Below are 26250 nucleotides of genomic sequence, written 5' to 3' on the forward strand. Positions count from 1 at the left end.
ATTAGAATTCATTGTCATCTACACCTCTTCTCTATCTTCTTGCTTATTTGAACTCCCTTTTAAGTATGGCATATACTTAAAATGTCTTAAGACAGCATTTCTATTTCTTTATCTCACAACGTGGAGTTTTTTGCAATGGCACAAATTAAGGACACATTAATCTTACTCTCTTCAAATTCCAAAGGACTTTTATTGTCATGGATTATTGTACTTTAATGATTAAATTCTTAAAGTGCTATTCCTTAAGACTAATATCAAATTCATAGGAGAGGTGTTTATCTGACTGCCACTTAAATTACTATTCTTCTAAATTTTAGGTTAAAAAAAAACTATTGAAAAATGAACCAGATACATACTGCTTGACAGTAACAGATCGTGCCAGTAGAACTGGGTTTGGAGTCATTGATGGAAAATGGGTAACTTCCTGAATATGATGTTCTTCTGTTATTACATGAATCATACACTCAACAATCATCAGGTTCCTGTACTGAATCACTTGCGTAGAAAGGAAGAATGAGGAAGCTGCCTAACACTGATAAAAACTTCATGAAACGCAAAGAATAAATTAATAGATTTTGTGCTTTTGCTGATAGGTCAAGGATTTATAATGTTTGTGAAAACTACTTTCTTTTCACAAAATTACTCTTACACCATTTTTATTCCACTCACTTGCATCCTTCCACTATGTACAATATAAGTTTGCCAGGCTTGTTACCTGAAGAAAGGAGGCGAATTACAGATAAACGATGGTTTAGGATGACAAATGTATTATTTTGTACTTACATGTTCTAATCTTCTAAACTGAAAATGAGCAAGAGGCACTCATTACTAAAGAGATGCATAATTTGTTTGAAATAAGGCTTCGTTGTGTGCTATCTTTTTTTGGGACTCAGGCTTTAAGTATTGTGTTTGACTGTTGTGAATGGCTCCCTCTCCACCCAGCTGAAGCAGGTGATGATCATTCCACTTTGGAATAATAATTGAAAAAAAAAAATCTAATTACAGTGACACAACACAGAAGCCCTCAGCAGAAACTTACACATTTTGCTGCAAACATAAGCAATAACTTACAGGAATGATTTTAGCACCATCTCAGTAGTATGTGCAAGATTGACTTCAGTTCAGGAGCTTCTCTCCTCATTTTTGCTATGCAAAACAAAAATAAACAGTTTCAATGTTGTTATTTGCTACTGGCTTTTTAATAATATTTTTTTTAATAGAGCCAGGTTTTGAACAAAGACAAGACCCACTTTGTACACATTCCATATCTTGCCAGGGACATGATTTACAATTGTATCTTGGTCTTATCAGTTGTTCAGGCTGTTGAATAGGAGATAAGGCGTCTGCTGAAGAGCATGTTTACACCCCACCTTTAGAGAAGTGGGAAAGTAAAAGGTGTTTGAAAGCAGTCACTTAGCTTCAGCTATAAAGAACTGTTATTTAAAATGTTATTTTTTTACTCACCAGTCAATTCCATTTAGAAACTCTGCTTAATTTAGGGAGAAGGACAACTAAGACTATAATCTGGGAACACTTTACATATCTTTATATGCAGATTTACTTTGGCCATAAGGCTTAAGAAAGAGCCTTATCAAATGATCTGTTGTTTTGGCAAGCATCATAACATGATCTTAATTTAATAATTTCTTTCTGCTGAGTTTTTTGAATTAACTTCTGCCTAGAGGCTGTACTCCAAAATATCAGGACTTAAGTGCTGTGGGGTTTTTTTTGTTTGTTGGGTTTTGTTGCTTTGAGGGTTTTTTTGTTTTGTTTTGAATCCTTTATCCAGAAGCAGAATAAGATGCAGAACTGTTTCTGGTTACAGTCAGGCCATTCCTCCTGTGAAGGACTTGCATGATTTGAATTATTACGAAAAGTTTAGAATTTCTTCTCAGTTCATTGTAATTCTCCCAAATTTTAACAACCTAGTAGTTACTACACTGCACAAAGTCAAGCCTTTGAAATTGTCTGGGTGCTTTCTTCTCTACTGCTGTACCTCATGCCAGCAAGTACAGACAACAAGTCATTAAAAACAAGAGAGAGAGATGTTAGCAGGAGAAAAATTTATTAGGTATGAAACTTACGTCTGACCCGCTTTCCCCCAACCAATCCTGTCTCCTTAGCAACAGCCACAAGCATGTGACATAACATTCAGGATTTCTCTAAAGAAAAATTTAAATATTAAAATGTCACTTTTCAAGGAAGCATCGTATTTTATCCTCAAGCAGGTTTCAGAAATGCACAGTATGTTTACAGGACAGCAAGCCCTGTGGCTTGTAAAGCTGCATCAGTTAATAACGAAGTGCATTCCCCACAGCAAGCAGGGCCAGCTGCTACAAAGGCCAAAGAATGAACACATATTCTAACTTACCTGATCTGGCAGTGCTTTGGGAATGGGGAGGAAAGTCTTCTGAAGTGGACTTTAGAATAGTTCTGGTATAATCACAAATTTTATTGGAGTGTTCTTTATGTAAAATCATCCAGAAGTACCTTCAGTTTACTACAAATATTTCAATAGTGTAGGAGGTGAAATAAAATTATTCTTACCTTCTGCAGCTAAATAAAATGTAATCATAACATAGATGAATTTTCCTCTCTGGTGTATATTATCATAAGATTACAGATTACTGCATTGAAAGTATGTTATCTTCTGCCAGAAGAGAAGAAACAGCAGCCAAACAGCCCAGCAACTGCCCCGACTGCAGAATGTGCAGAGTGCCTACTTTGTTTTGGGTAATAGTTCTTAAACATTTCTATCTATCCAATGGAAGTGTTTAGAACAATCGTTATTTTGCTTTCTTACACCCAATAGTGACTTATTTACACTCTTTCACTTTCTCTGCTTGAACTTTGCAAAGAAAAATAAAAAAGACAGTTTCAAACCATCACATAACTAAAGTGTGTATTTTTATTTAGAAAATGCTCAGTCATCTGTTTCTGAATGATTTCAACTATGATTAATTTCCAAGTTTTATGAAGAGTTCTTCACCAACACAGAAATTCCTATGATCTGATACTCAGAAATCCAAGTACTTTGCCTTTTTAAAAACTTCTTTAAAACTCTCCCACAATCCATTTAATGGAGAGATTATCTTGCATCCCATGTCCCACTCTACTGATTAACTTATACAACTCACTGTATTCAACAACACAATTATTTATTATTAGGCTCTTAGGAGGGGAAAAAAAGTTCTCTCTTATAGAATTTACTACTTATGCATATGGTTTTGCTATCTGTTCACAGGATAAAAGTTTGGGATCCATTTGAACACCGTCATACCATTATTCCTGGTTAGGAGGGCATACATCATACTGTGATCACTAACTCCAGCTGCCAGAGGAAAGGGCAAAAGCAGCCCTACTTGCAGGTCTGTAAAACTAATTATTATACTGGTCATGCCTCCAGAACTCTATTTCTCATCCTTAATGAGTAATGGAGGGCATGTTAGGATTAAACATTTACAAGGAAAAATTTCCAAGCACACAATAATGGAGGTATATAGTGGACTGTGACCCTAGTATGGTTTTGGTACTATCTTGGGTTTATTTTTATTTGAGAAATGAGGGATACTTTCTCCTTTTAAATGGAATACTGAAGACTTGAACTTTGCTATCTGATGAGGTCAGAAGAAACCTTGGAATACTTCTGTGACTGCCCAGCAGCAGCTAACAGCTTAGGGAGCATGCCCCTTTTTGGCCCTGCACTGAGCAGCAGGGTCAGTGATCCCTGTTACCAATCTCTCCCCTGTCTCAAGCACCAGGCTATTTTAGTGGCTATGATACAGTGTTCCTCAGACAGCTATTAAAGGCATTTTTCAAGGCCTAAAAGCACGTAGTCCAGAGAGGACGGGGTCAAAAATAGTGAAAGAACAAGAAAACACAACTAACGGTACCAGATAATCTTAATGCAAATGACAGAAATTTGGTGGGGGTGGTTGTCATTTTTTTACCAGAGGTTCACTTTACTCTAGACTTATGTCCATTTAATATTCATTTCCACCACTCAAAACAATAATCTACTTCTTAACTTCAAAGAGCAAGAAAGCATTATCTCCATATAAACCCAGAAGGGACACATAGCTTCTGTGGCACGACTATGAATGCCCAGGCTACTGTGGGCAAATGAATTGCACAACATCTGGCCATCTCCCTCACCTGTCCATTTTAAATAAATAAACCAATACTGTTCCTCCACTGCCAGCAAAAGCATCAGCTGTGGTAACCTCACATTGTACCTGCCTGGGCTGCCATCTCCCAGATGAGCCTCCTCACTGTATTCTTCACTGGAGGGTTACAGTTGCAAGTAAATTGCTGCCTTTTAGCTGAGAGTATAAAAGAAATTTAAGCAGCTAAAACTTGTCAGTTTTTTAAATGTATACTGCATGTTATCATATAGCATCCAGTTTGCCTCCCACAAAAATCTTTGCCTCACTGAGGCCATTCAGGGCACAAAATGAAATTTAGGGGGTTATCTATAAGTCTACCATTTCCTAGCCTGACTGGTGACCTAAATAAAACTTTCAGTATTAGGTTTTTCCAAGATGTAATTTGTATTATGGCTGTCAGGAGTTAAGATAGCAGTTGCCATGGAGCTTTAATCTTTTTTTAGGCTTCAGTCAAAGGAAGCTGGAAATCTGTATGCTGGGTAAAACCCTGTTCAACAGAATTTTATTTAAATTGGGACAGGATTTTATCCTAATTTCTCTACTGAAAGTTTTTCTCAAAGGTTCTAGAATTCTCTTTATTCTGTTTTTCAGCAGGAGATGAAAGTTTCCTGTTAGGCTTCTTAAATCACACTACATTCAGTCACAGAAGTACCCACCTTGCTTCCCCTGCACTCTCTCAACTACAAACTGTAACTTTCTAGTAGTCCTAGTGTGCCCATTTAATTACTGTAGTGACATTCATTCAGCAGCTGTACCTTTTTCAGTAGAAAATATGTAAAGGCAAAATTTTGGGAAGGATTTTATTTTCTATGCACCCACTAAGCGCAAATCTTTGCACTAGAAAACAGGCCTTTGGAACATGAGAAGTAATTACAGCTTGTATCTGTGTGTATGCTACTTGTAACTTCCTTGGTGTACAGTCAAGAAAAAAAAAAAACAAACCCTGTGGAATGTGTGAAGAGCATCTCTGAAAGAACAAAATTAGCCATGTTCTAGTCAGTACATTCTGCTAGAGCACAGTTGCAGCAGAAAAGCTGCACTCTGGTCTAATGCTTGAAGCTAAAACATTGCTGATTGACTTAAAACTGAAGTTGCCCTACAGATAAATCAAAAGAATACAGAAATAGGTTGAAAAAAAGGCACAGAATTTGTCAAAATAAGCTTTTAGAACTCTTATCCTACCCCAACCAAGAATCAGAAAGTATTTCAGTGCAGTATGAGCTTGATCTTAAGAGACTTGTATTCAAAAGCAAATTACAAGCTTCATTTAATGAAAAATTTGTCAGAATTTTCACTAAACAGAACTGTTTCCTGGCCAGCTGTAAAGGAAATCCATAATCTTCAAGCTGTTCCAAAGACTGCAGGGTAATCAGAAAAATGGCACAAGAGAGGATTTAAAACTTTTTCAATTCCATAATAGTAAAAAATAAACACCTTTTTATTGCAGGAATCATAACCCAGTGGGTCTTTAACAGTTGCACAGTTACATCTGGTTTTACCACTGACAGAAAAATGTCTAACTAGCACTGAACACAATTCTTGTGGGTTTGACTGACAGCCCTGCTTCTAATCTTGAGAGGATCAGATGCAAAACCAATTGTCCATTCTACTGAAAAAAAACTTCTTTTGAGAAGTGTCTGCTAGCAAGCAAGAAAAACCTGAAACAAAATAGACTTTCTGATAATTAAAGATACAAGGAATATCTCTGATCTCTTAAAGACATTCAGAGACATAATTGTTCAGTGTGCCCAAGAAAAGCTATGCACTGTGAACACGATTCAGAAAGCTATGACAGTCAAGGGAACTGCTTAATGTATCTCAAAAGAACTTTGGAGAGGTAAGGTGAATAAGATAAGAACTGCCTATCTTCAAGAACAAATGCTTTACTCTGAATTGCAGGGATACACATCTCTGTTCAAGGTTTTTGACCTGCAGAGCTACCAGAGATGAGACCTCTTAATAAAAGAAATACATATGGGGATAAGAGAGCAGAAAGAAATCTAAGCCCTTCACTTGCTGGTATGGCACTTGCTGCAGTTCTGTCTCAATGGACTCTTTGGGTTTTAGGGGAGACTGAGCAGGGAGCAGTTCAGCTCAGCTGAATCTGAAGAATAAAACCTCAGACAAAGACTTTAAGAATCAGATCTGTTGCAGTCACAGAAGTGCTAAACTGCTCATTTTAAAGCATGAATTCAGACAACCTGTAGTAGTTTCCTTGAAGACAAAGTTAGAGGCTTTTAAAAACGAAGAAAAAATATCCTCAAATACAGGAAACACCCTCTTCTTTATAAAGGCCCACTTCAACTCTAAAAAGAACATCCAAAATAGAAAAAATCCTTAAATTCAGGGAAGAATTACCATCCTTCTGTACTAGTCTCAAGACCTGTCAGTACTACATTACCATGTCTGGATGTGTAGATTAGTTAATGACTGGCAGGCAAATAGTGTTAAATAGTTTAAGTAAGAAGGTATTATCACTCTGCTTTTTAGCAATTAAGAGATACAAAGGTACAACACCATCCAGAAGGGTGCACTTTAAAAAATTGTACCTACTATGGCTGGTAATTAACTGGATTAGGGCAGCTTACTCAACAGAATAAAGTAATACACAACTGAAGGAAACCTGTATTAACCTTGTGTACTATTCCAGACCTGCCAGAATTCCAGAGTCAAAAAAAAAGTAACTGCTAGAGATAGCAAAAATTGCTCCTTGTGCTTTCAAACTAGTAAGATTTTCATTAGGAGTATTTTTTTGTTTTGCTTTGATTAAATGATTAATCAAACTCTTCCATAGGACAATGATCAACACTCTGATACCATCTCTTTTAAATTGCTTGTGGGGACCTTTTGCTGCTGCTGAACTTCCATTACTTCAAAACTGAAAGGCAAAAAGCAAGAACTCAAAAGCACACCCGATTTCTATAAGCTTCAATAAAACAAAAATGTAACCAATGCTGTTAGGATGTAACATTAACTTTCACAGAGGACAGTTTCATGTTCAGTTACCTGTATTTCCATCACATTCCAGTGTTTGCTGCCCAGATTTTTTTTTTTTTTGCAAGAAGCTAGACTTCATGCTTGCCTGCCTGCCCCCCTAAAGCATTCAAGGCCAGATTGGATGGGGCTTTAAGACATCTCTTCCAATTGACAAGGGGATTGGAACTAGGTGATCTTTAAGGTCCCTTCCAACCCAAACTATTCCATGATTCTGTGACAGTCAATACATATCTTGAAGATGAACTGGTTTAACAGTTCTATTTTTCATTTTCATTAGTGAGGTTCATCCCTTTAAGAAAGAAATCAACATTAAGAAGCAACATACAAGTTCTCTACTTACCTTTCTGATTTCAAACTAGCATCTTATGTGTATCTTCAGCAATTACTATTGATATTCTATGAAAATGGATGCAAAACCACAAAATCTGGGTTTGGTTAAAAGAGGTGGTAAAATGCTGAACACTAGATAACATCAGATTTTTTGTCATGTACATTTTAACAAATTAGCCAGAGCACCTGCAAGAGGTAACTTTAGATGCACCCATGTATATTTGAGGCACTCTGCCAATCGGCTTACAAAATTAATTAATTCTACATTTGAGCGATTTCATGTACTGAGCAAGCAGTACCATTTCCCCATCAATATCTCCACTGGAAGCCTTGACAATTCATATTCCTACTAGAAGGGGCATTAACATAAAAGCAAGCATCCTTGCATTAGAGATATTTATCTGGACCACTTTCAGAATCTAAAATTTCCTTTCTGTAGCACCATGACATACACACTTCGTACTTTAGCAATTATTCCAGATGAATAATTATATAAGGTTCCCAGCTTTCTCCTCTGCCTCAGAAAAGCAATACTTTTCAAGATAAACTAGTAATGTTAATAGTTACAATTTCATTTTTACTTACTTCTGCAAGTTCAGTGTTTATTTAAGTAATGTTTGATTTTTAATACTAGGGAACATTACTGGTTTAGGTAGACATTAGGTGTTCATACAATTTGCAGCCCAAGGCTTGCCAACCAGTCTTTTCAAAAATGAAATTTAAGAATTAAGCCACAGCAAATAGACAAAGGAATAAAATGCACAGAGGATGACTTACACCACTTGTCTCCAACAGCTGGTTTGATCATTCCTCATTAATACCCATGATTCACCCCCCTTATGAAGCCTGCATTGCAACCTCAATTAGCCACTAGGCATGGAAAGCAAGACAGCACCTTGGGATAAGGTTTACTTTCTGTCCTATCCTGCTGAGGGTCAGAGGCTTTACAGTAGTTTCCTGCAAGGGCTGTTTGCTTACTGCTGTACAGCTCTCCCCAGTGGAGCTAATTCACTTAATAAACCTACAATTTTAGAGCAAAAATTCAAAACACTGGCTTCATGCTCCCCTGCCATATGCTAACTAGTATTACTTGCAAATGTTAAATTCAGATAAGGAATCAGATCATAACTGTGGAAACAGGCTTGATATTTTACGTAGCTCATAATATTTAGAGTCCTGCACATTGATTCATACCATCTGTCCCAACAGCACTGAGGCTTTCTTTATGCCAAGCACAGTGCTCCCAGCCCTCCAGCCCCAGCCGCCGCAGCCCTCTAGCGGTGATGCAGGAGGGCGCTTGAATGGCACTCAGCCATCCAGGATTGCTTCTGCTCATCCGCCTTCTGGGCTGCACTCAATTCAGCACAACTGCTTTTCAGTCAGGCTTGGTGTCACTTTGAGATGGTGCTGTCAAGGGATACCTTAGCAATGAAGAGCAGAGACCTCTGGAGACTTCAGAATGCTTGCAGCCCACCTAGAGAAAACCCCCACACCCAGCCCTGCAGAGCTGCTCTGCCTGCCTTGCCAACCACACCAGGGCACAAGCAGTCTCAAAGAGCAACACTTAAGCAGGAGCCCTGGGTGCAATTTTTGGTACACCACTCACGTCTCAATATCTCTCATTGCAAAGAAACCGAAACAGCTGTTTTCATCTTCTTTTCCACCTTCAAGTTGTGCGGCTGAGGAAGTTCACTTTCAACTGCCACCCAAGTAGTGTTTAGCCACTACAAGCATACTTCAGGACAACAGTGTTACATAGCCTGTCAGAAACCTGAAGGAATTTGTGGTGGTTCTGTGCCAGCCGTGGTTCTGTGCCAGCCATGCTTCTGTGGGGTTTTTTAATTATTATCATCTATCAAAACTTGTGCTGAAAGCTTTTGTCTTCAGGCTTTTTAGATAGTTGCCCAAGGCCAAGAAACTGTGGTGCTGTGCCTAAACCCAAGCGTAGCCACGCACATACACTAATACCACTTAAGGAAAACTTAGGTTTGTATCTCAGAGAATACCAGTCCTCTTTCAGCTCTCTTGAGATTATAACAAAGATTTCATCACATTTGCAAATTCTGTTCCCTGTCTGTTCCCTGAGATGTCAATACCCCCTCAAGGGATCCTCCCTCCACTTCAAGGCTTGTATAGACAGTGGCAAAACACAATCAAGGAAACTTTTGGCATTAGAGAGACCATCTTAAACAATAAAGACCACACCGGGATGTTCCACAGAACCCAAACAAAGCCTACTAAGAATGTCCAGAACAGTGTGCACACCGTAATTCTATCAGATTCAAAAATTGACTCCCAAGTGTAAAGTCACAAAGAGTTTAATATTGACAGAAAAAAAAAAAAGGAAAAAAAAAAGCTTAAGTTAGTGGTATCTTCTTCCTTGAAATAACATACTGGTCATATGAAAGTCACTGAAGAGGTCTGCTTTTAGCTTGGAAGACTTTTACAGTTACAGCTGAATTCAGAAACCCTAATTCCAAATGCATGATGTTAACAAAAAAACTGAAAAGTCAGGACCTGGGATAAAGAACAAATTCAGTTGTTAAATTTCTAGCAGGCCTTTCACCACCTTTACCATAGCATGAGAAGTCCTTCAGTATCTTTCCTACCACCATTTACTTCAAGACTCACAACGTTCTTTAAAATACTAATAGGGTTAAATTGAAATCAAGCGCCATATGCTTGTAATGTGTTCTGTGAAGGTCTGAAGCCACCCTGTTTCAATTATTTGGTTATTCAGTGCAGAAAGTTAAAGATCACAGAAGGTATAACAGCTTTTAATACTCCATTAATATTATAGATTAAAAATTATTGCATAGTCTTATGCATTTCCTAAAACAGCTTTCTCTGTAAATTAAACATTTTAATATAAAAGGAGCAACTCTTTAAAACACGAATTGCTTTCACTACCTCGATCTTCTATCCTTTTTTGATTTGTCAGTACATTTGTCCATCGTTTTCTCATTGTCTCCTCTGCACTTGGGGCAATACCATTTCCCCTTTGGTTTGTAGGTGAGTCCAACACACGAAAAGTGGAACCACTCAATGGGACACTGTTCATTATCACATCCTATCATTTCACCATAAGACACTTGGTTGCATAAGCAGTAAGTTGGTTCATTAGGATCAATTGCAAATTCTACAGGTGAAACCTCTCTCTCTTGTTTGGCTTTGGAACGTTTTTTCTTCTTGGAAGATTTAGATCTCTTTTCTTTAGGTGGCTGATCATCGCAGTCATCAATACCATTTGCTATATGGCACAGATCACGGCTTTCGCTGGTTCGCTGGCGACGAGGTCTACGTGAAGATCTCTCTGGCTGGCAGGACTCCATCTTTGCCTTTTCTAGAGGCTTTTCGTTCTCAGACAGATCTTGAAAACACTGAGAGTGTGTTTCCATCTGCCGGGCTCTATTCTCTACCAGTTCTAGCATCTGAGTAACTATTTGGATTTTTTCATCTCCAAGTTCTTGACTGTTGATTAATGCACGCTGAAGATGCTGCTGCAAGCGTTTCTTCTGAACTGGATCATTTTCTGACTTATATTTTTCATAGACATCATCTATTTCTTTTAATGCTTCTATAAAATAAAGATAATAGGAATAATTACACAAGATGGAACATGCCAAAGTAAACACAGAAATGTATTTCTAACTGATGAGATGTACAGATTTTAATTACAGTATATCCTAGTGGGCTAGAATGGGCACTTTATACAAGGTGCCTGTGGTCAGCAAATCACTATTTAAGATCACAATCTGTTGCAACAAAAAAATCTCAAGCTTATTTTAGCCCCTGGAAAGAAAAAAAAAAAAGAAAAAGGAACAAAAAACTGCTGGATTGCGGATAGTGTCCAGATGCTGCCTCCCTCTGAAAAGGAGGAGTTTCTGTTGAGAGTCCTTACCACAGTAGTTCCATAATTCTGGCCTAAAAATCAAAGCAATAGCTTAACTTATATCATGACATAAAACATGCCAGAATTAGGATATCTAGGTCCTCTGCCTTGACGTTCTGATTTGCCTAAAGGTTTGGTATTACATTTTTAAGTAGACATAGTTATAAAAGGAGTATGACAACTGAAGTTACACAATAGCAAATTTACAATCAGGTCAGAGATCAGCTTAAACCACTCAAAATGCTTTTCCTATTACCAAAACAAATTACAGCAAGTTGCATTTTAAATTGAGGCTGAACTTTTCAGAATAGGTGACCTACTGTCGAGTGCATCACAGGATATTTTTAAGCAACTAGTAATGAGTAGTTCACAGTTTGACTTCTGAGCTGTTCTTGCAAGTCATGCAAAATAACTGGGTTGAGTTGCTCTGACTCCTTCATAAAAGAAGCAAGTTTAACAAACCAAAATGAGATTAACAAATACCCTTACTGCCTTATAGTTTGGATTTTATATTAATATTTTGCAGACCAAAAGTTATACTACATTTATGCATAAGACAAAATTGCTAAAGTGAAAGGAAGTAGATTAATAGAAGTGACAGTGAAACCTGATGCACACTGTTAGATACAGTACTGATTCCTTCAGAAACAGCTTAAGGATTTTATTTGAACAGGCAAGGGAATTTATGAGCAATACTGAACTATTTACTTCTAAAGCAAAAAGATAGGCAGTGCAGTCTATCTCTTCATAAAGACCTGCATTTCACAAACTGCCTTTCATTTTTAAAGGATTTGTCTGCATTGTACAGTTGTGAAATGATTCAAGCTTGTGCTAAATGGAAGCCATAGATATTATCTCAACAATGTTCACAGAGATATTTTTGTTTCCAGCTGACATCTTGAAGCAGTAGCTTGTGCACAAATGGCCACTTTTTACTATAAATTCTGAAACCTGTATGACAACAGGAGTCAACAGCATTTTGTTCTGTTCCAGGTTTCAGGGGAAGATAAAAATCACTGCTCTGCCTGTCCAATAACTCATTTAATCTGTTCTTTCCTCAACAGCAGCATTCCAGCTACCACTAAAACCAAAAGCTCTATTTCCTTTCATCTTCAGATGCATCACTTGCCTTTTGCCCTGACTGGGGCCGGAGGGGTGTGGGGGGTGGTGGAGTAATGTACTTTGTATCCTGTTGAACTAGAAAGCCATAGCCAGAGTACAATATTCTGCAGCCACATTATCTCCCACACAGCCTTTTGGTGGGGGGGGAGCGTGCAGGTGTAGTTACAGATTTCCCATATTGGGAATGCCCTGCCCAGAAGAGCCCACAAGCAGTAACTGTTTGTCTTTTCACCTTGTGACAGAGAACAACATTCACCCTATGTTGATTATTCCCTGGACACAGCTCATGAAGAGACGCTGAGCACTTTAAATCACCAGATCAACAGATCACCATCCATTAAAAAGAGGAAAGAACTTTTGGACTGACAGGGATGCAAGTTCACCAAACTCATTGTTGGTCTCTTAAGATCTGTGTCAGTGTGAGCTGAAATTCCCCCCACACCAACAATAACCAGGCTAGCTCAGTCTGGAAGCGAATGAAAGCTGTATTTGCAAGCAAAATCTACAATGAAATGCAATGAATATGTACAACTATACAAAATTCACAACATTTACAAATATATACAATCAACAGAAAAGCAAAACCAAGCTCCCTTTGCTTCCCCCCCCAAAAGGGGACCTTTCCCAAGGGGCCTCCCCTCCCCCCCAACTCCCCCTGGCAGAAAGCAGAGTTAGCTAAAAAGCAAAGAGGCTGTTAACTTAGCTCGCCAAGGTCAGTGTGTTATCTTCAGCCAGAAGAGAAGAAACAACAGCCAGACAGCCCAGCAAGTTGCCCTGACTGTGCCTACTTTGTTTTGAGTAGTAGTTCTTAAACATTTCTATCTATCCAATGGAAGTGTTTAGAACAATCATTTTGCTTTCTTACACCCAATAGTGACTTATTTACACTCTTTAGCTTTATCTGCTTGAACTTTGAGAAGAAAAGTTAAAAAGACAGTTTCAAACCATCACAAGATCAGAGAAGGCATCCATACACCCAACTAGATAGCTCTGAAACATGTTAAAAAAAAAACAAAACCACAACAAAACACAAGATAACAACAAACACCACCACACACACCAAAAAAAAAAAAAACCACAAAGACAAAATAAACCCCAAACAAACAAAACAAAAAAAATCAACATGACATAAACCAGGGCCAAGAGTTCATTACAGATTAATCAGATTAAGTTTGGTGGAGCTAATGAAAGCTAAAAGGATTTCAGTTTTCCAAGCACAAGAGTGGCATTGTCCCTCCTGCATGAACTATCACTACCTTTTACATTAGCTGAAATTGTATAGCCTTGCTTTTACATCTTCAGACTTGGGCCTAAGATATTTTTACCCAAATTTTGAGGGTTTGATGAGGAGGAACCAGTAATGAACTTCTGCTTTAGCTGAATATTGCATTACTGTCTGGAAAAAGATTTCTAGGAGACAATGCCTAAATAAAAGATTGAACTTACTGAAGACAGATGTGGAGTGCTGGCTACTCACCAGCGATCACGTAAAGAGAGAGCCAGGCAGTCCAGCCCTGGCTAAAAAAATCAGTATGTTGCAGAGAAAGTCTATGCCCTTCAGACTTTAAAAACAGAGAGAATTTGCAAACGCTTGTTCTTATGCATCTTCCTGGTAATCAGAAAGATATGAAAGAAGCCGTTTACAATAACTGTCTTCCGAGATGGCCCGTTTAGCGTCTGAAAGGCCTTAACGGTCCTTTCCTCACCCATCCTGAAGAAAGCCTCCCGTTAGGAGCAGGGACACAGCTCTAGTTCCTATTCCACGGGATCAAATTCCGCCCGCCCCCTGTCATGGGTCCATTGCATTCGGCCTCTGCTGTACCGTTCAAGTAAAAAAGCTCTTCAGCAGAAGACCCCATCTTATAATTAAGCGGTAAGGCAGTAATTAGAAGACACCGTAGCAGCACAGATCATGAGTGCGAGATGGAACAAATCTAATCCATCTTAACCCGCATTTGGGCAGAAGCCTCGGCTTTGGCTGAAGTTCAGAATTAACTCCCCGCTCTGCGGACCTTCTCCTGGACCTACGCGAACGCTGCTAACACCTTATGCGGCTACCCCCGTGAGCTAACCCTCAGTGCCTCAGGTCAGCGCCCAGCGGGTCGAGCCAGAGAGCAGCGATTTACCATGGGACGCGGACAGGGCTCCGCCGGGACGCAGCACCCCTTACCCCCGCACGGCGGCGGGGCAGAGGCAGCTGCGAAACCGATTCCCATGACCCCACCTCCAGCAGCAACGCCACCGGTTCAATCAGCACGGCTACCTAGAGTGGGAAGCAGGGCGGGAGCGGCCCCACACGGCAAACCAGGACCCGCGCGGAGACGAGGCCTAGCACCGGGCACCGAAGAACCGCCAGCTCCCAACCCCCCTGGGGCGGGGCCGCCGCCTCGGGTCGACCTCCCCCGTGAGAAACCGGCCAGGGCCCGCCCCGGCAAACAGGGAGCGCAGCGCCCCGGCAAACACCGACTCAGCCCGACGCAGGCCCGGCAGGGCGCTCACCCCGGCACCCACCCCCGCCACCGGGCCCGCCCCGGCTCCGGCCCGTCCGCGCCGGGCGCATGTGCGGCGGGCAGCCGCCCCTCTTCCTTCCCTCCCCCCTATCCCGGTGCCCTGTGGCGGAGGCCGCGTCCCACGGCTGCGCCCACCTTGGCACTGCGTGTCCATCTCCCGCAGCAGCGAGGCGTTGCGCTGGATGTCCAGCGGCAGCGACTCCACGCACTCCAGGTAGTCCTGCACGTAGAGCGAAAGCAGCCGGGCCCGCTCGCCGCCCGGCGCCGCCGGCCCCGCCACCAGCTGCGGCCCCGCCAGCATCATCCCCCCGCGCCAGCAGCACATCCGCCGCGGCTGCCGCGCAGCCCGCACCGGGCGCGGAGTCCCCGCGGCGGCCCCGCTCCGCTTTCTCCTGCCTCCGCCCCTCTGACGGCTGGGGGGCGAGCTGCGCGGGCCGCGTCGAGGTGCGGCGTGGGGTGGTAAGGGGTGAGCGCCTCACCAGGCCAGGCCCGGCCACTCCACCGCGGGGTCCCTCGCCCCTTCCCGCCGCGGTGCCGCCGCCGAAGCAAAACCCACTCGGAGCCCCCGCCCTTGGCCGCCGGGGTGCGCGCATGCGCGAGGCCCTGCCCTTATAAGGCGCGGCTAGCGGCGCCGCGAGGGGTTCGCATTCTCCCGCCTTCCTCTCTTGCTCTCTGCTACTGGCCCGGCACTTCGCAAAGGGCGGGAGCTGGCGCAGAGGTGGAGTTGCTCTTAAAGGTGCCGGTCATCGCTGTTTCCGAGCCCGGGCGAAGTGGTGGTCCTGCTGAGGGGTGGCATGGGGTTGCTGCCTGACCGAGGTGGCCGTCGCGGTGTTGGGGCTACTCGCGCCCCACACCTGGCGGGCAGTGAGGTAGCTGCGACAAAGCGCCTGCCCCCGCGCCAGGTGCCCCGGCGGCACCGGTGTGTGGGCGGGCGGGAGAGTGCGCGCGGCCGTGGTGGGGAGCACTGAAGCGCCGTGTGCACGGGTCAGGGACTCACTCAACGGCCGGCCGGGCACGTTCGTTCCCTCGGGTGCCGCCGCGGTGTCCGTACCCGCCATCTCCGTGGCCAGCCTCACCCTCGCTATGCTGCCCGCTGCTTTCCCTTAGGGCACTGCCCCGGTGCACCTGTGTGAGAAAACGGTGAAGCGAGCGGAAATGACGGCCAGGTGTGAGTAGTGTCCGTTCATCTCCAGCTTTCAGTCAGCTACTGCTGCTGCTGTAGTAGGGCAAGGAGTGGCGTCGTGTCTGCGAGTACCGTGGGCGTCGAACGGGAGAGACCCACAAGCGCCTTTTAGGTGTGCCCCCGCCCTCGTGGGGTGTGTTTGTCAGCACTGATTAACACTCGCTCGTCTCCGGTCAGGCACCCGACGTTTGCTGGCTCTTCCAAAGCCATTCTGTCTGTCCCTGGAGGCTTTGAGGAGTTTATCGCGAGGATGCGTTGTGGCTGTTATGGGATGTTACACTTGTACCCGCCGCAGGCCGTGGTGCTTTGCACGGTGTTCAGTTGCTCAGTCGCAACCCTGAACCTTCCCACGTTTTCAGGAGATGATGCAAAAGATGCTTAAACAAGAAGGAATGTGCAGAAGTTTAGCATTTCATGCTGAAGACTTACCCTTTGCACCGTCCTTCTATTTCCTTGGGTTGTTTTGGCAAACAATATAATGTTAGCACTGATGGCACTAAATCTCTCGAAATGCACCTTTCCAAAGGCATTGTGTCTGGCAGGAGGGGAATGCAAGTAAGTTTTATTGCAATAAAATATATATGCACATTAAATTGTTTGCAGATGAATTGTGTATTTCTCTCTTAAACGCTGTTATCAGCTGTATCTGCAGTAATTTATTTCTGAAGAGTAGTTTTTCATCATGAGGTGAGGTTTGTACCCATGGCATAGTGACAGGCTATGTGCAAAGAGGAAGAGTTTCTGTCTGGCACACAAGAGTGTGCTCCATAGCCAAGTTTTTCTCACTTGTAGCAATTGATAGGGTGAGGCATCTAATTAATTCATATCTTCCAACTGTAAGAAACATCAGTTTAGATTGTTCTTGCCTGTAATGAAAGCTACTCAATTTAGCTCTAAAGAGCAAAATTATTTGTGATAAACTATTACTTAGAGAAGCAGAGTGACATTTTATCCTGAAGAATCATTTCAGAGAACTTTAAATAAGGCATCAAAGAAGTTTAGCCTTTTAAAACCCACTGGCCTGCCAACAAACTTCCCAGTTTCAACAGAGAATCCTGTCTTTCCCAAGGCTGTTGCGGAATTTGTGTCAGATGTTGGCCATGGCAAGTACAGTAGGAAAAAGTATACTTTTTGCCTCTATGCTTTTTCCTACTGAGAGAATGATAGAAAGCAGATGGAATTACTGAAAGGTTGATCTTTCAATCCCCACTTCTCTGTCAGGCATTTTTCTAGTCTTTGCTACATGCATAATAATTGATAAGCATCAGGAAAAAAAATAAATCTTGTGGGGTCTTGAATCATCCTGGAGAGACCTGTATGTTTTGCAGTATGTTGCAGTTGTATTTCAGGAATCTGAAAAAAGGGGGGGAAAATATGACAGCTGGCAAACTTAAGGAAAAACGAAACAAACCAGCATCAAAGATGATTGAATTCAAGGGTAAAAAAAAATCCAATCCTTTGAAAACCCTTCAGTCTTATCTACAGGTAAGCAACCTGCACTAAAACAGTACCCACACTAATCCTGTAGATAACGTTTCAGGATGGCATGATCTGGAGTAGTGGTTAGGCAGAAGCACAGGTTATGCAGCAAGGTTGTAGTCTCCATTCTTGGATGTTTTCAGAACCTATCTGGATCTGGCTGTGAAGCTGACTCTACTTTGATGGCCTCCAGAAGATCCCTTCCAGCCTACTTTTTTTCCTACAATTCTGTGAATGTATGCTCTGTGCCAGATGGCTCCATGGCTAGTCCTACAACAAAATTAGTGTGTTGAACTTCCCCAGCTTCATCTGAGGAGGCAAAATTCAGCATCTCACACAAAGTTTAACACCCCAGTTCATGAAAGTATTTGAGCACATTCTTGACTTTCAACTCATGCAGCAGCTAAGCTGGTGTCCTATGTGACAGAGATTTTCACTCCTGCATCTAAGATCTTGAGTAATTGTAGCTGTAGATGGATGGATTTACCCAAGTCAGCAATGTGTTGGCAAGTTCATAAAAATGAATGAAAACAAAGTTGTAGGCAGTAGTTTTAAGACATTCTTTATTACACTGACATCACTCTGGCCAAAAAAACCACAGGAAGTCTGTAACTCAGTGTGTTTATGCTCTTAAGAGGGCACCTTCATCTTAAAATTCATAACACCACTAAAACCAGTTGCTTCGCTTTAATGTGCTGTGACAGCTCAGACTAAGGAAGCTAAGCCTCAGATCGTTTTATGCTGCTTGTCTCATGTTTGCACAGATTGACTTAGAAAGTGAAAATAACATAGTTACATTCACTTCCGTCGGCTGAAACTTCATTGTAAGGTGCTCATTGCTGTCACTTCTGAGTAACTGAAGCTTCATCGATTGAATTCTTTATAACAGATAGCACTGAGCTGTACAGGCAAAAAGCTCTACCTGTATACCAGTGCAAAAGGACCTGGATTAATATAAGTGATACAATATTCTTTAGGAAGATGTTGGCTCTTTTGAGGGGCTGTGTTTCTGCTTATAGTAAGTTTGAGTGGCTGCATCATTCTGCCATCTCATGAAGAAATAAAGTTGAGAAATCGGGATTTCCCCTACAAAACAGAAAAACAAAGCAAAAAAAATTTGTTAAAAATAACACTTTTTTTTTTTTTAGTTACAATTAAATGTAAATTTAAAAATAACATTTTGGCATCACTTTTTTTTTCCAACAAGAAAATACATACGCACTGTTGTTAAAGGAACAGCCAAGAAGGTCATTTTAGAATCGTTTGTAGCATTTGTTACAGGTGGTTTCTGTGCTTGCTGTTTGTCACTATGGGGGAAGCAGTATCTGAGGTACAGCAGAGGTAAGCTAATGTTTCATGAATTTAAATGTTGTCTGCTGCTTTTGAACACTAAAATGTTTAAATGTTGAGTAGTCTAAAGAATGCAGCAGTAATGTTAGACTAGATTTCATGAGGATAAAGAAGCTTTAGCTTGCTGTGTGTTCGAAGCCTCAGAGGGGAGGAAAGCAATAGCAGACTGAATTCTCTGATTTGATCATTCCTTAAAACGGCTAGGAGCAAGCACTGGAAATTTTTGGTATATTTGACTCAAGTTTGCAACGTTATAGCCTCTGTGACACAGCTATGTCTCTTCTTTTGATGACTGTGAAAATTATCTGGAAATTAGAAGAGGCATGGCAGAGCCAAACCCCTGATATTTGTAGAGATGGAGAGGCAGAATGACCATACACTCCACCAACCCTCTCCATTAAGTGGAGAACTGTCAGCTTAAGGCTGACACAATGGTATCATGGGTGTATCTTAGTGTTTTTTGCATAAACCCTGCCTCAGTAGTTGTCTTCCAAGAGCAAACAATCCACAAAAGTCCTATGTGAAATATATTGAGGTTTATTTACATGTGTCTAACCTACTCCAACTTTTCATGAAGAATAGATTATAACTGTTTTGTTTATCTTTTCTCAGTATAGATTTTAAAAGTCAAAATCAGAGTATTTCCCTTTTGTGAAAGATTATTTCATTATAGTATAGGTTTTACTATGATAAAATATTTCCACATTCTTAATCCAAATTTTATTTTCCTCATTTGCAATTTTGCCTCTCATAATCCTGATTTTACATCCTCAAACCATAGCTGATTCCTGTTCTATTTAATTTAATAATACATGAAGTTGGTTAGACTTTTTTTATCTTTCCATTGATAGCCCAGGAACAGTTTCAGCTTATGGAAAAAAATTATGAAAAGCAGCATTATTGATGAAGACAAGTCCATAAGGGACTGTAATTGTGAAGGACCTACATAGCATTTAGTGGAAATGCTTAAAATATGATAACAGTGTGCTTTTAAGGAAATGGATCAAATTATTTTTGGTGATGTATATTTCTTGGCAGGTGTGCTTCTCTGGTTTCAATAGGATGAAAAGTATGAAGATTCTCCAAGATACCAAGGAAAGAACCTCAAAGAAAAGAAAGAACAAGTACAAGCCTGATGGGCTCTTAAAAAAGTCAACTGAAGAAAGCTGTAGGCCATAGAAGGGTTGTATAAAAAGGCCATAGTTGATCTTCATATAGACTATATTCCGGGAAGAGGTTATTCTTTGCCAGAGCTACAGAGAGCGCAGCATTTGTTCTGGTAAGCTACTCTTGCAAATTTCTCTAACATCAGATCATCCAAAAAAGGTACCTCCCTGTAGTGGCAGACATCTTTGCTTTTGATTTTCCTTAAATACTAGGCTTGATTTATCTGGTGGATCACAAATCATAAGGAAAATAAATATTTGTCATTTACACAAGTACAGGTCACCTGAAAATAAGACATGGGCTAACATCAGATCCTTAGTGATAAACTAAACCAGTACATTTTCTGAAAACACCAGCATGTATTTTTTCCATCTAGACTCATCCTCATGTGTATCTAATTTCTTTCTAGCATCAAATATCGCTCACTGATCAGGAGATGTATGTTCTTCCTCATCCAAATGTAAACATCTGTTGAAAAACTGGAGAATTTCCAAGTTTTCTGCTTTTATTCTCTAAAAGAACATCTCTTCCTGAGCCCAAATTAGTGATCAGCTGAGTTGTATTAAAATGGGGATAGACACAGCTGCAATATTCAGCTCATCTTTTTTTTCTTCAAACTGATGGGTTCTATTTATCCCGTTCTGGAGTAAAGTGTGCAAACTAAGTTTATTTCATGCTTTGTTTTGTAATAATTATTTATCTGTTTTCCCAGTTCCTCCTGTTAAGCTTCCACACTCTAATCCCATGGCTGTACTCAAAAGTGTTTTGAGAAATTGTAGGCCCAAGTTAAAAGTTGTTAAGGAATTCCCTTTTATATGGCATCATTGCTTCCATCAGAGCATACTGACGTAACGTTGCTTTGTTTTGCGAGGAACCACACTGTTCCTTTTTGAGAGTATCTACTCTGTTCAGAATGCTTTCTGAAAGTCAACAGGAACTGGACATCATCAGCTTCTCACAGGTGCTATGAAGCATGCTGTCTGGCATAGGAGCTGCAGCTCTTTAGAGGTGGAGGACACTGCTAACCAGCAGAGGGGCAGCATCTGACTGCTGCGATGGGTAATGCTACATGGATCATTCCTTGTCATTTACAACATGGATTTGTCTCCTTGTGGCTGAAGTAACAAGTCCCTGTTTTCCTCTCCAGAAAGCAGCTTTCAGACAGTGACTTTTATTCCTCATCTACTGGTTTAAACCATAAATGATTGGTAGTTTTCTTTCTGGCTGCAGAGCCAATCACCATACCAAAGAACTTAGGGAAATGTGCAGATGGTATTTAGGGAGGCCAGGTGAGGAAAGGTAACAAGTTAATCTAAAGCAAATATTTGGAAACTGTCTTTATTGTCTTACTTGTGCCATGAAACTTGGTCCTCTTCCATTCAAGTAAATGGAAGAATCTGTGTGACTGTGAGCTTCTTATGTCCACAATGAACAAAGGATTTTTTTTGTGCTCTTACCTGAGCTACAGGCTAACACGCATGCTGCATTTTTGTGCTTCTGTTACTCAGCACAGGTCATGTGGAAAACACATTCTTACTTCTTCCTTTTGTGAGGAGCAAACATACACAATTGCACCTTTGTCATCAAGATTGTGAAATAAGGGCAGGCACTGCACTGGCAGGAATTTTCAGTAGTTGATGGTTTGACATTCATAATACTCTCCCCTATGTGTATGTTATTTGTCCTTTCTGACTCAGGAAATAAAGGTGGGAGTCATCCAGCCAAATATGTCAGTTGAGAGAGAATCATGGTATAAATAAGTCTTGCCCTAAAAATATCTCTATTGGCTATAAGGGGAGCCAGGTCTTTTGTCACAGATCTCAGTGAAATGACTTCGACTCCATGTACAGAAGTGGGCTAATTACACACCTATCATTGCCATTTATGAATTTCAGAGGTCCCTTTAACACTTGAAAAGAATTGGCACACCAGACAGGAAAAAACCTTCATTTTATTTCCCTCCTAGTGTGGATTTTAGTTTTTTCTCTTTGGGATCTGCTTATCCAGACTTAGGACAAATGATTAACCTGGAATATAACTGGAAGTCAATGTAAATAGCACCAGGAAGTAATTTTCTATCTTCAAAATAAATGTAGCACTAAGTCACCCTCATTACAGGTGCTGCTGCTATGCATAATTTTTCAGTGCCACGACTTACTCCAAGTTACCAAAAATTAGTATTATTCAATACTACCAACATGTGACTGATGTCACCTTTTTTCCAAGAACTGACAGAATTTATGTTTTCTTTATTATTCAGTTGTAATCATGAAAACAATTGTCGGTTAAACAAGATTAATAGATCCCTAGCCTCTCAACCATCCTTTTCCCAAAAATAAACAGAAATGTGACATATGCTCCAAACTAAGGCACAATTTCAGGTGGAAAGCTATTATCAAAGTATGGGCAGCATCTGACTGAATAGAGTTTGTCTCTTAGAACGCACTTAAAATGTAAAATACGAGAGGAGAAAACCAGGCAAACTTGGCTAGCTATATTGGCTTTTTTTACCAGTGACAAATTATCTTTTGCATAATGTGTTTGATCTCTGACAGTGGCATTTAAACTAAGTAGTTTCTCAGTCCACTTAGGACTAACAATTTATGTTACTTGACCATCAGTGACAATCCAAACTTTAAATGGCTGTAGGCTCAGATGTCAGAGCTGAACAATGCGTTTTCAGTTGCAGGAATGTTACTAGAGGAAGTAAATAGCTAACTGGTTGGAACTCCATCTTTCATTGCCTTAGCAACAGGCACTTCTGCTCAGAAATTACCATGTGCCCTTTTCAAAATTAGCCTACAACATATCTGAAACTATTACCAAGTATCAACGTAAACCAACATCAATCCCTGCGCAAGCTTCTCAGCCTGTACTGCAGGTGCTCCCTGTACTACAAAAGCCTGACAGCTCATGAAATGTTAGTTTCATACAGTCTTAGACATATCTTTTTTAGCAGATGGAACTAGGACATTGGGATTTCATTACAGTTAAAAAAAAAAGAAAGAAAAGACAACAAAAAACCCAGAGAGAACTTCAGAAAAGATGTGCCCTAGTTTAGTTGTTTCTTTTGGGATAAGTTCTTTGATAGCATTTTAATTTGAAATCTCTGTTTTACCACATACATACAGCTGATCACATGAAGAGTTATGATAGAAAAGAGAGATACTCAAAAAGTTCAAGCAGCTAAAACAGCAATCAAAATGACAGTTCAAGGCAGGTGCTTTGTCAGCCCCCTGTGTACCCTTTTAAAGCTCATTTGAAGCAGTTAGAGCTGTTGTAGCTAATTCTGCGCAGAGGTACTCCCTATTTTGCATGCTGCTGTCCTCTGCCTAGCATAGGGGTCTGTCACAGCTAAAAAGCTGTCTCTGTGAAGGTATTGCTGGAAGAAAGTCAGGTGTTGGAAACCAGTGGGGTTTGCAAACTACTGTGCCTACATACAGGCCATATGCCTGTCACTGGACCTAAAAGACACTGCTGGTTTAGCAGACCTGGGTGCACTACCCATGCACCAGGAGCATGAACCAGAAGGAACTGTTGGTGCTGGGCTGCATGGGTGCTGTTTGTGTAAGGGGAGCATTAATCATCTTTTGGGCCTGAGATGCCTGAGCTTGATGTTATTTTGGGGGTCTTTGCTAGTGCTCTTCTGTTTTGTTTCATACCCAGACTTGACTGCAGGTTGTCCGAGGACTTAATTCCATGGAGTTGAGCACAGTGTTATTTGCTTGACGTATTAGAGGCAAGGATGGCCCTGCCTATGAAATCTGTTGGGTTTATCAGCACAGCTAGTACTCATGTGCATGATTGCTGCAGGCAGGAGCTTCTTGCACAGTGTCAGAACGTAAGCATGAGAATCTGTCGGCAAGTAGCACTGGTGACACTTGCTGGTCAGAGGTACTGGTCTTCTTTGAAGAGGTCCAAGTAGGCAGGGGAAACCAGGAATACACCCTGCACTCAGCCCTGTGCAGCAGCATGCCCGTGAGGGGCTTCTGTGCTGAAGAAGCATCATGTCTGCACTTTGTGCTCTGTCAGTTTCATACTGTGTAAGTATTGCACTGTCGCTCGGATAGGCATCAGGCTCCTCTGTGTTTGATGTTTAACTTCACATGATGCAAACAAACATGAGAATATGCTTCCATCTAGCCTCTGGTTTCTTCCTGAAGCAGGGAAGAAAGGGAAGCCTTTTCGGACAGAGACAGGGCTCTGCCAGGCGGGTGTACGTTCTGTTAGAGGAAGCCAGGTGTCCCCACGCATGCTTTGCTTTGTTCTGCTTGCCAAGAGCTCCGCCGCGGGGCTCACGACGGCTTGCCGAGGCCGATAAAAGAGGATGGCCTGAGAGTGAGCCCCGTTCTGTTAGTGCGCCTCTGCACTACCTGCGTTTCTTTGGCCGTGACGAGAAGCCCGCCCCGCTCTCACCCGCTCTGCCCACAGGCGTCTTGGCGGTCCTGCGTGAGGTGGGGGCAGACGAGGGCGCGGAAGCGCCCGGCACTCTCTGCCCGCGGTCCGGGGACTTTCCCCTAGGCGGGCGCGAAGGCCCATGAGGAACTAGCGTCCTCCGTGCATAGCCTAGAGAGCAGGTCTTCAGCGCATCCCGGCTTTTTGTTTCTTATTAGACGCCCTTTATAAGGCGCCAGACGGGACATCCTTCCGGGCAGGGCGAGAGCGGGTCGCATCTCCTTCTCTCTTTTTGTCAGTCTCCGCGGCCAAACCACGGACAGGGAGGCCGCTCGGCCGCCCCAGAGGACCGCCAGGGTTCCGTATGTCCGGGATCTCTGGCCCGCGGAGGGAGCCCCGGGAATGTATTAGGCAAATTAAGCGCCGCGGCCCCGCCCCGAGGCGGCCGCACCAGAGGCTGCTGGGCGTGGCGCTGTCCCGCCTGCAGCGCGGAGCCCTCTGGCGCCGCCTGATGGCCAGTACCCCGCACTACAGCGGAAACATCCCTGGTCCTTGCCAGCTTCCCCACCCCGTAATGTGCCAACAGCAGTCAGTCGGGCAACTGTCTTAAGGAACCAACAGGACGTACGTAAGCTGTTCTAGCAGCCCTCCGAGGAAATAGGAGTCATTTTTGATGACTGCAATTTCCTGCACTCCTGCAGAAAAAACAGGGACATTTTTTCCTTTCGGTTGGTTTCATTTTTATTCCCCGAGACAACACTGCACACCTGCATTTACTTTATCCAGTCCTGGTCAGCAATCCAATTGCTAGAGATCAGGACAGCACCTAGGAGACCCAGAGGCTGTGGAACTCGCAGGACTGCACAAACACTTCTTGCCACAGCCAATTTTTTGAAATTCATTCTTTCTTCCTCTAGGGTTAATGAAATGTTAAGAAATTCTACTTCAAATACTTAATGCTTATTTGAGTATCAGAATCTGCTCGTTGAACTGCTTCCCAGGCAGAGCGTGAAACAAAAAACAACACACATTTTCAGTTTCTGTTAGGAGTAGCTACAGACTCATCCTTTAATAAATCACAACCAAACATCAAAGAGGAATAAACATTCATTAAAAAAAAAAAAACTAAGTCAGGACTTTAAAAAATGAACATCTAGCACCTCAGCCTTTTAACACAGTTACCTTAACATCCCCCCTGAGGTCAGTAAACACCATCAGCTTCACTTTGAAGGCAGAAGACATCTTCACAATCCAATTCATGCTGCAGTTCTGAGACATCTAGAGATGCCCAAATGAACAGCTAGAAAAGCTGTGTTTCAGAGGGCACAGGATGCAATTCCTGCCTTGTGAAGAGTCACTCTGTATCTTCACCTCCACAGTGAAGATCTGAAAACAGATCTCATGCCTGCTGGATGAATACCACAGCCCCTAAACATAACATGGAACTTGCCCTGCACTAGCAGTGCACACCAATTCTTATGCTGTGCAAGATGCAATGCATTGCATTCCAAATGTCAGGTGGTGCTCCAGAAACATCAAGGGGGAACTCCTGAGAAACCCAGCTAGAGTGAATGGCAACCGAGGGCACAGAAGCACAGGGGACAGAGGAAATTCTCAACTGGCCACCAAGAAGCACAAGTGCTTTGCAGGCTTCAGGTG

At 42.0% G+C, this 26250-nt stretch overlaps 1 protein-coding gene across 1 annotated transcript; it reads right to left on the reverse strand.

Moving 5' to 3' along the window:
* Positions 1-10399: 10399 nt before the first annotated feature.
* Positions 10400-15342, reverse strand: ING2 (inhibitor of growth family member 2). The gene is made up of 2 exons (XM_054383135.1): positions 15153-15342; positions 10400-11070 (listed from the first exon to the last, which is right to left on the reverse strand). The coding sequence occupies exons 1-2, from the start codon at positions 15340-15342 to the stop codon at positions 10400-10402; spliced, it is 861 nt and encodes a 286-aa protein (XP_054239110.1).
* Positions 15343-26250: the final 10908 nt, after the last annotated feature.

The sequence above is a fragment of the Indicator indicator genome, chromosome 8 (assembly GCF_027791375.1).
Source record: "Indicator indicator isolate 239-I01 chromosome 8, UM_Iind_1.1, whole genome shotgun sequence".
Taxonomy (NCBI): Eukaryota; Metazoa; Chordata; class Aves; order Piciformes; family Indicatoridae; genus Indicator; species Indicator indicator.